The 11,198-nt window shown below is 34.2% G+C and overlaps 1 protein-coding gene across 1 annotated transcript in view; it reads right to left on the bottom strand.

Moving 5' to 3' along the window:
* Knl1 (kinetochore scaffold 1) overlaps positions 1 to 6,707 on the bottom strand; it is a 39,431-nt gene extending 32,724 nt beyond the window's left edge. The window contains exons 1-5 of the mRNA XM_076849389.2: positions 6,703 to 6,707; positions 6,239 to 6,291; positions 5,345 to 5,378; positions 3,213 to 3,250; positions 80 to 132 (exon numbers count right to left, since the gene is read on the bottom strand). Of these exons, the coding sequence (XP_076705504.2) occupies positions 80 to 132; positions 3,213 to 3,250; positions 5,345 to 5,378; positions 6,239 to 6,291; positions 6,703 to 6,707 (183 nt within the window). The remainder of the gene's footprint in view (positions 1 to 79; positions 133 to 3,212; positions 3,251 to 5,344; positions 5,379 to 6,238; positions 6,292 to 6,702) is intronic.
* Between the last annotated feature and the right edge of the window lie 4,491 nt (positions 6,708 to 11,198).

Raw genomic sequence — 11,198 nt, 5'->3', positions numbered from 1 at the left:
ATTCCAGTACCATTATTTGTTTGTGTGTATGTTTTAACTATGGAGATTAAAATATGACATTACTTGGATGAATTCCTACCTCTCTTTGTTGCATCTGGATCTGAATGGGAGCACAAAGCAAGGTGTTCATTCCTATTGAGAAAAAAGAAAACATTATAGTCAGAAAAAATATATTATTAACAGCAGACATATTTTCCTTTTCTTAGCTCCTTCATTAGTGACAAGTATTTATCAGTTATAAGCTCTTCATAAAGACTTATAAATTAAATTTCATTATAACTTTTATCTTTTTTTTATGGCAGTGCTATAAACTGAAGGTTTCATATATGCTAGGCAAGTGCTCTACTATTGAGTTACACTTGTGGCTCCTAATTGTTTTCTTTTTTGACAAATACATAATTATTGTATTCTTTGAACAAAATGTTTTTAGAATGTGGTGATGACTTTACTAAAAGGTGGAAAACTTAAAACTATTACTTACTTTTTTACTTCTCTGTTAAAAGAAACAGATTACTGAGAAAGGGTAAGATTTGAAGGGTTTTTATTCAATGTTAAGGCATTGAAATGTTCTCATGACAGATATCCATTTGATAAAATAAATTTATTATAAAATACAACACATTTTATAAAATGTACATTTTAGAAAAGTAACAAAAAATATAAGGAAGAGTCAAGAGAAAATGAATCACTGAGAAAACTACTGCAAATAATTCAGATATAACAAGTAAGTGTTTATGTTAGGGTAAAAGTGAAAATGGGAAAGAAAAATTAGACTCAAGACATTTAGAACTGAAATATAAAGATTTAGGTATCAAACTGGATTCTGAAAATAAATACTGAAGATGTTATACTACACTAAAAAATACATTTATGCATCATGTATGTTTATGGAAACCTTTAGTGCATATGATGAAGTAATTATAGGCCTTTTAGTAAAAGCCTTATTTCTATCAGGACTCCATTCATTTATTCAACAATTATTTTTTTTTTTTTAAAGAGAGAGAGAGAGAGACAGAGAATTTTAATATTTATTTTTTTTAGTTATCGGTGGACACAACATCTTTGTTTGTATGTGGTGCTGAGGATCCAACCCGGGCCGCACGCATGCCAGGCAAGCGCGATACCGCTTGAGCCACATCCCCAGCCCATTATTCAACAATTATTGATTTAGACCTACCATGTGCAAAAAAACTCTCAATTATCTGTAAGGCACAAAGGAGAACAAGAAAAAATGTCTATACTTGAAGAGCTAGTAGTTTTTTTTTTTTTTCTAAGTATGTTTTTAGTTATTGATGGACCTTTATATTTTTTATTTATTTATATGTAGTGTTGAGAATTGAACCCAGTGCCTCACACATGCTTGGTAAGTGCTCTACCACTGAGCTACAATCCCAGCCCAAAGAGCTAGTAGTTTAATATCTGAAAATCCACGATAAATACCTAAAATACAATGTGATAAATTCTAAAAAGGACTGAAAAATAAAAGCAGAGAACTTAGTGGCTCATGCCATGATTTTGTTAAAAAAGGCTTGATTTGAGCCAGTACTATTGGAAATACGGTGCCAGTCTATGAACTGCTTATTACCAATTCATGATGAGATAAGGAGCTTACAGCAAATGCAAGTCATATTAGAATTCCTTCATCAAGAAGGTCCTACAACTAGACACAGTGGCCCATGCCTTTAAACCCAGCAGTTCAGGAGGTTGAGGCAGGAGAATCCCAAGTTCAAAGCCAATCTCAGCAACTAGTGAAGCCCTAAACAACTTAGGGAGACCTTATCTCAAAATAAAAAAATAAAAAGGACTGGGGATGTAGCTCAGTGGTTAAGCAACCCTGGGTCAATCCCTGGTACAAAAAAAGCCTTACTAAGAAAAAAATGTTTAGCTGAACTAAACAGTGACTTAATACCACATATAATTTACATTGTGGTACAAATTCCTTTTCTGTTGTAGACAATTTGTAGACTGGCTACTTTTGAATATCATTGAGGTTAAGCTATGTGAAAAGCTAAGTGAAAAATTAAGACTGATAGGTAAATCAGAGTAGGAATAGCACTTAGATAGAGGAAACAGCATTTTTTTAAGTGCATAGGGGACGGAAAAAAAGTCCATATAAGGAACTGCAAATAATCCATCAATGGGCTAGAGCACAAGTTACCTACAAAGGGAGGACATAAGGTTGGAAAAGAAGACAAGACAAATTATAAAGGACTTTCTAAGGGCTGGGGATATAGCTCAGTTGGTAGAGTGCTTGTTTCAAGGCTCTGGGTTCAATTCCCAAAACCACAAACAAACAAACAAACAAAAAAGGACTTTCTAAGTCAGGGCTAAGGATATGGGTTTTATCTTGTAAGTAAAAAAGTTATCACTGAACCGTTTTAAGCTGAAGGTTAACTTAATAATATTTAGAAATATGGAGATGCCTATAATTTCACATGCCTATAATTACAGCTATGTGGGAGGCTGAAGCAAGAGGATCAAAAGTTCAAGGTCAGCCTGGGCAATTTAGCAAGACCCTATCTCAAAATAAATTTTATAAAGGGCTAGAGAGGGCTGGGACTGTGGCTCATGATAGAGCACTTGCATGCAGCTAGCATGCATGAGGCATTGGGTTTGATCTCCAGCACCACATAAAAAACCTAAACAAACAAAATAAAGGTATTGTGTCCATCTACAACTTAAAAAAAAAAAAAAAAAAATGGGCTGGGGTGGGGATGTAGCTCAGAGGTAAAATGCTCCTGGGTTCAATGCCATGTCATGGGAATGGGGCCACCCCACTGCAGGGCAGGAAGGTGGTTAAATATAATATTAAATATAATAGTTAAATATAATGTTATAGAAAATAACAAAAAGACTTAAATTAAAGGATGGCAGAAAAATAAGAGAAAAGGTGCCAGATTGGCAAGATACTTAGGAGGCAGAACTTACAGAAAGTAGGGACTCTACTGAATATGGGAAATGAAGGAAGAGTTCAGAATGACTGCTAACTTCAGTGAATGGCTGAGTGAGCAGGAGTTCAGGAAAGGAAAAACAGGAGGAATAGCATGTTTGAGAGAAATCATAGCATATTTATGAAATTTTAAATTAAAAAATCTGTGAAAAGAATAAAGTTCTCCTTATATTTTTTCCATGTTTCTTGTAGATATTACTTACTAAGAAATTTGGATTAAGAGAAAGGCAAATTACAAGAAAAGTATTCTGGTCATACTCACCAGCAATCTCACAATAATTATCTTCTGAATTCTTATTCCTAAAAATCAAAAGGCATTTTTGTAATCTATTCCCCAAACAATTATCAAGAATCCAAACAGTTAAAAGATTAGGCAAGGTGAAGGGTTTTCATAGGGTGACTAGCAGAAAATTACAGATCCTTTAAAAAATGACTTTTATCTAATAGTGGCTGAAGAAATTACAAGATAATTAAAGGACTTAATGGTTTGGTAAATGGTCTTAATGGTTTGTTGAATCAAGAATACTATTAAAATATGCTTAATACATACTGCTTGCTTATTTAAAAATACAGAATGATCTGTTAAAGCAATTCATTTTCTAAAACTTTAGCCTTAAAAATAAATTAATAAAAGGAAACAACCCAAGAGTTTGCCAATATGAAGCTGACTAAATGTTGGTTCAGACACACAATGGATTATAATACACTGAGTTTTTCTTTCTTTTTTCAAATTTGCATCACAAATTTTTATTCCTGATGCAGGAGAAATTCCTTCCATTCCCAAAATGAATTGCATGCTGCCCTGGTGAGACTTAGAAAACTTTTAGATTTTTATGCAACAAAATGGAAATAACAAACTATTAAGTGGTTCCATTTTTGTCTTTTAAAAAGCTAAAAATAAACATGTACTTTGAAATAATATAGAAAATTTCTCCAAGGACACACAAAATAATAACAATAGTTATCTGTGGGGAGTAGATCAGCAAAAGATAAGAATAAATTTTACTTTTCACTTTTTGCTTTTTTGTACCTTTTGAAACTGTGAATATTATTACTTCCATTTCTTTAACAATTTTAAAAGTTAATAGATTATAAAACCAGTATGAATTCTCTAACAAGGTTTTCTTCTCTCTAGGCAAATAATCTTAGGAGTTTCTTCCAGAGATATTTTATGAATGTGTAAATAATACATGTTCATTGTATATATGTGCACACATGAATTAATATATACACATACAAGCTTTTCTTCATCCCTCTTTTATACAAGTGGTGATATACTATGTACTGTTTTGTATGTTGTTTTCTCTCTTGAATAATAGGACTTGGATATTTTTCTATTTACTGTACAATCTTCTTTTCTCTACCTGCACAATAATCAATTTGTGGGAGGCGGGTATATGCTTGGAATTGAACCTAGAGGCCCTCTATCACTGAACCACGTCTCCAGCCCTTTTATGTTATTTTGAGACAGGGTCTCCCTAAGTTGCTGAGGCTGGCCTTGAACTGCAGTCTTCTTGCCTTAGCTTCAGAGCTGCTGGAATTACACCAGCTGCTGGAATTACTTGCACCACCATGCTTGGCCACATTAATCAATTATATGGAAAATGTGCAGTTTATTTAAACATTCCTTACTGATGGATCTTTAGGATCTTTCTCATCTTTTGTTGTTACAATAAATGCTGCAGTACATAACCCTATTTATTCCTCATTTTAAATATTTATAACTATATTGATGACATAAATTTCCAGACACGAAATTACCGAGAAAATGGCATGTGCACTTAAAATTCTGATTGATATTAACAAATTGCCTTTATAATTTATATTCTCATAAGCAATGAGTTTTTTTTAAACCTACATCCTTAACTAATTTGAAAAAAAGAAATATTTCAATACAGTCTTCATTTGTATGTGTCTTATAAGTAAATAAGCATCTTTTCATTTGTGCCAAATTAAATTTTGAAGCATTTCAGATTTTCAGATTGCGGATACTCAACCAGCAAACTCTATGCAAATATCCCCAAATCTGAAATACTTATGGCCCCAAGCATTTTGGACAACACATACTCAACTTGTATTCCTACCACAACAAGAAAGACTAACTTAATGAAAAAAAATCTAAGACTTATTATTTAATGTTTGTACTACCTAATTAAGGGTTTATATATATATAAAAGTATAGTGTTTCATCACTATATTAAAACTAAGTTGTACAACAAACATCTTTATCAGATACAGCAATGCATATATTAAACTCTGCAAAGTATTTTATTTTTTAATTAACCTTAAGTATTCCACAAAAGGGATAAAAAATAAAAAGCAAAAGAATATTAAGAGACTTCATTTAATAGAAATAAACAACTTTTTAAATGTAATCATAAATGTCTTACTTACTGAATACATAGAACATTTTCTCCTGCTTCTGTTTCTAAAAATAAAATAAAAATTAAAGTTGTCCAAGGATATACCGATAAAACATTAGAAAACTTACATACAGATTTTTTTTTTTTGGTATCAGGAATTGAACCAAGGGGCACTTAACCACCAAACAACATATATTTTATTTAGAGACAGGGTCTTGCTGAGTGGCTCAGGGCCTCACTAAGTAGCTGAGGCTGGCTTTCAATTTTCGATCCTCCTGCCTCAGCCTTCATGCACCACCAAGCCCAGCTTACATAAGGATATTAACAATAATTTAAAAAGAAGTTACTATCTACCCTACATTCTGTTCCATGACTCAAAGTACAATTTTTTTTTTTAACAGAGAGAGAGAGAGAGAGAGAGAATTTTTTTTTAATATTTATTTTTTGGTTTTCAGCGGACACAACATCTTTGTATGTGGTGCTGAGGATCAAACCTGGGCCGCACGCATGCCAGGTAAGCGCGCTACCGCTTGAGCCACATCCCCAGCCCACAATTTTTTTTTTTTAATGTTTATTTTGTTTATTTATATGTGGTGCTGAGGATTGAACCCAGGGCCTCACACCTGCTAGGTGAGTGTTCTACCACTGAGCCACAACCCCAGCCCTATACTTTTTTTTTTTTTTTTTTGAGGCAGATTATAAAGTATTGCTAATATAAAGCATTGCTGCATTCCCTGAGCTTTACTGTGAACTCCGAATCCTTCTGTTTCAGTTTCACAAATGGAATTATAGGTGGGTGCCACCATTCCCAGATTTGAGCTGTATTTTTTAAACAAGACAATATATTATATTGATTATCTGGTTAGATAGTCACAGTGAAATTGTAAAGAAAACAGATTAGCAGAGACTGCAATAATATATTTACCTATAATTTCTGACTTTCTCACTGTTTTCATATGAGACACTGTTTGGAAGACCCTAGAAGAGAAAATAAAAATTACTAAAAATCTTTGATTTTTAATTAGAATCTATTGGTATTCATTTATAGTTTGTTTTGAGATAGGTAAAGATAATATTTTTTGTGACTGACCCAGGGCTTTACAAATGGTAGAAAAGCATTTTACCACACAGCTATACACCCACTCCAAAAACAATACTTTGAAAAAAAGATAAAGAAAGCTTTGATTTGGACTTCTCTTTGCTGTACCATATAATATTAATATTTCAAATGCCAAAATTAGCTTACGAGGGCTGGGGTTGTGGCTCAGTGGTAGAGAGCTTGCCTAGCATGTATGAGGACCTGGGTTCGATCCTCAGCACCATATAAAAATAAATAAAATAAAGATATTGTGTCCAACTAAAAAATAAATATTAAAAAAATTAGCTTACGACATTAAATCATGCTTTTGTGTGTGTACTAGGACTTGAACCCGGGGTACTTAACTACTGAGCCACAACCCCAGCCCTTTTTCAAAAAGGTTTTTTTTTTTTTTTTAAGATGGACATAATATCTTTATTTATTTTTTTATGTGATGCTGAGGATCTTACCCAGTGTCTCACGTGTGCCAAGCAAAGGCTCTACCATTGAGCTATAACACCCAGGTCCTTTATTTTTATTGAGACAAGGTCTCACTAAGCTGGTTGGGGTTAACTAAATTGCTAAGGCTGGATTTCAACTTGCAATCCTCCAGCCTCAGCCTCCTGAGGTGTTGAGATAATAGGCATATAGCACTGTATGGCAAAATTATGGTTTTTAAAAATGAACTCTCACCTAATCATTATTTGATCCCTCTCAGTAACCTAAAATACTCATTTTATTTAACAAACATTTAATAAGTACTCACTACGTGCCTGGCACTATACTATAGTCTGGGAACAAACACATGATCTAATCCTTGGCCCCAAATAAGTTCCATCATAGGTAGAGAATAGGAACAATGATTATAAACATTATTTAGCTGAATTTTGTTAACAGTTCTAATAAGGAAGCATAGACTCAGGAGGAAGGGATACCTTTACATTGGCATAATTAAGAATGACCTTCATGGAACATTTATTATCTGTCTGATAGAAGCTGGCCAGTTCATTCTAATGCTAATTCCGCTAATATAAAATATCATTCATTATATAGAAACTATTTTTTTTTTTTTGGAGGTGCTGGGAATTGAAATCAGGGCTTTGTGTGTGTGAGGTAAGCACTCTACCAACTGAGCTATATCCCCAGTCCAGAAGCTATTCTTAATTAGAAATATAATTTTATTTCAATTAGAAAAATACAATGCACAGGGGCTAGAGTTGTAGCTCAGTGGTAGAGTGCTTGCCTAGCGTGTGTGAGGCACTAGGTTCAATCCTCAACACCACATAAAAATAAATTTAAAATGTGTCCATCTACAACAATAACAACAAAAATATTAAAAATAAATGCAATACACAGGTTGGATACAGACTTTATGTCAGGCACTGTGTTATATTCTTTTTTTTTTTTTTTTCCTCACAGGTACCAGGGATTAAACTCAGGAACATCCAACCCCTAAGCCACATCCCTAGACCTATTTTATATTTTATTTAGAGACAGGGTCAAAATGAGCTGCTTAGCACCTCACTTTTGCTGAGGCTAGCTTTGAGCTCATGATCCTCCTGCCTCAGCCTTCTGAGCCGCTGGGATTATAGGCGTGTGCCACCACGTTCTTTATAAGCATTTTTTGTTGTTGTTATTGTTTTTATGGTACTAGGAACTGAACCTAGTTAAGGCTTTACACATGCTAGGCAAACACTCTGCTACTGAGCTACGTCTCCAGCTCTACATGCTTTTTTCTTTTTGTAGTATTGGGGATTGAGCCCAGGACCTCATGCATGTTCAGCAGGCACTCTACCACTGAGCTATATCTCCTGCCCTTCACATGCATTTTTAATGTTTATAATGATTACCACTTTATTTTACAGATGTAGATACTAAAGATCATAAAGTTTAAGCAGCTCCTAAAGCCATATAACTGTTAAGTGGAAGACCCAAAATGCAAGCCCAAATATGACTTCAACATCTGAGCTCATATTTACAAAGCTGTATTCAATACAATTTTTGTTCAAGACATATAAATGAATTTTAATTTATATGTCTTATATCAACCTGACATCTGACTATAGATCTAACAATGCAGATTTAGTACATTAATAAGGTGGAATATACACTGAAAGAAATTTGCAAAATAATGAAAACACAAAATTCTTCTACATTATCTTCATCAATTGCTTCCTTATCTTTACAGTTGTCTCATTCATGCCAAATTTGAAATCTTTTTCACCCCCAGTACTAGGGATTGAAACCAGGGCCTTGTACGTGCTAGGCAAGTGCTCTATCCCGAGCTAACTTCCAACCTAAAAGTATTTTTAAAAATAAATCCACCTTTACCAAAATTTCCCTGGACATTCAATATAATTTTCATAGAAATAATTATCTTTCCAGGCATGGTGGAGAACTCCTATATTCCCAGAGCCTTGGGAGGCTGAGATAGGAGGATTGCAAGTTCAAAGCCAGCCTCAGCAACTGAGCGAGGTCCTAAAGCAACTCAGTGAGACCCTGTCTCTAAATAAAATACAAAAAAGGGCTGGGGATTTTTCTCAGGGATTAAGCACTCCTGGATACACTCTGCAGTACACAAAATAATAATAATAATAATTACCTTGTCATTGAGCTCATTTCAATGGTTTATGTGATATTAAACAACATCATCAACATAAACAATTTATCAAAAAATATGGCAAATTTAAAGATTTTTTTTTTTTTTAATGGTGCTGGGGATTGAACCCAGAGCCTTGTGCATGTGAGGCAAGCACCCTACCAACTGAGCTATATCCCCAGCCCAAATTTAAAGATCTTAATTAGCTTTATTCTCAATTCTATAATCAGGCAACACTTCATTTCATAAAATAGAATAAGCATTCCAATGGGCAGAGTAGAGAAAGGGGCTGCAGAAAGCAGAAACAAAGAACAAAAAGTGGATCAGTTATTTCAAAATTACTTTCCTTATAACAAGGCTAAGACAGGAAGACAGAACACAGAAATATAACTGCTTAGTTAATATCAGACTACTTCAAGTTATTTTGGCGACAGGGGTAAGGATAAAAGCAGAAAGAATTTCATCATTATGCTGACTGAAACTGGCCTGATTGGGAAACTGGACTTTCTGCCTCTCTTGATTTCTTGGAAAGTCAGGTAACAACTTGGTTTTAGTTTGGCGATATAAAAATTTAATATGAGTAATTCCATTTTGATTTTGTTTTATCAGTTGTCTAGGATGTTTAGTCCAAAACAACAGCTTCTGCTATGGTTTGAGTATGGTTAATCTTCACCAAAATTCATGCTAAGGCTTGGTCTTCAGTGTAATGGTATTGAGAGATGTCAGGACCTTTAAAGTAAGAAAGACATGGGGCTCTACCCTCACAAAGGGATTAATGTAGTTTCCTTGATAGTGGGTTAGTTATGATCAGAGCAGGTTCTTAAGAAGTGAACTGGCACTTTCTGTATGTCTCTTACACCTGAAGTCTGTTCTGCCATGAGACCCTCACCAAAAGAGAAGGAGATACCAATGCTATGCTCTTAGACTTCGACAACTATGAGTCAGAGCAAACCTCTTTATTAATTACCCAGTCTCAAGTAGACAACCTCCTATAATTTTTAGAACTCAAACTTTCAGGATCTGAAATTCATCCACATGTCAGAGTGTTCATGTACTCTAAGAAACTTTCATGAGGTAATGGGAAATATATGGTAATTCTAACAATTAAATTAGGAGGGAATTACATCGTTTAGTAATACTTTTGACACTTTCTGTATTAACATACACTATCTGATTTTGGTCATGCAAAAACACTGAGATATTTAAGGGTTATTACTTCCATCCTAAAAAGAAGGAAACTGGGGTTATTTAGTAAGGAAGCCAGAACTTGTTCCAAGTTTTCTGGTTTTGAGTCTGAATTCTAATATCCCAGAGCTATTTTATAAAAGTATGGTGACTAGATTATTTCCAAAGAAAGAGTGGAACTGGTTTAACAACATTTAACAAAGGCAAATGGAAACATCAGAAAAAGCAATGAGCCAGGAATCAATAAATAAATTATACAGTATTATTAATCATAGCTTTGACACTACCAGTATTATCTTGGGAGTATCAAATCACATCTGTGGCTTTAATTATCTCATTTATAAAATGAAAAATTTGACTATTTTCTAAGGTTCCTGACACCAAGATGAAATCATTTTCGTCAGACTGAGACAAAACAATCTGGGAAAAGGGAAAGAACTCAATCCAGACTATCTCAGGTAAGTACCACCTCAAGGACTTTCTAAAAACCCCACAAGAAATTCCTTGTTTTTCTACATGTACCCCATGTTCACACTAACATTAAGACTGAAATAATTCATATAAAAGGCTCTCAATGGAAGTACTTTCCCAGAAATAGCACATAGCACCTCCACTAGTTAGCTGACACCAACTCTTGCCTTAAAGCTGGGTATGGTAGTGCAGTGGTGCATGCCAATAATCCCAGTGACTGGGAAGTAGAGGCAAGAGGACTACAAGTTCCAGGTCAGCAATCAGTGAGGCCCTAAGCAACTTAGAGAGACCCTGTGTCTAAAAAATAAAAAAGGGATGGGGATGTAGGTAAATGGTAAAGTTCCTCTGGGTTCAAGCCCCAGTACAATCAAACGAACAAAACTATTAGAAATGCAGAGTGAGATACAGAATGAGACTGACTTCCTCTCTCATAATTCATGCAAGAGTAAAGCAATCAAATCTATGTAAGATTATAGAGGACCCAATAACAATTTGTAATGTGAATATAATTTTATATATCAAACTGTGCACATTGAAAACACAAAATATACT

The sequence above is a fragment of the Callospermophilus lateralis genome, chromosome 3, assembly GCF_048772815.1.
Source record: "Callospermophilus lateralis isolate mCalLat2 chromosome 3, mCalLat2.hap1, whole genome shotgun sequence".
In the NCBI taxonomy this organism is placed as follows: domain Eukaryota; kingdom Metazoa; phylum Chordata; class Mammalia; order Rodentia; family Sciuridae; genus Callospermophilus; species Callospermophilus lateralis.
The sequence above is the reverse complement of the archived record's forward strand: the minus strand, read 5'-3'. Positions and strand labels throughout refer to the sequence as shown.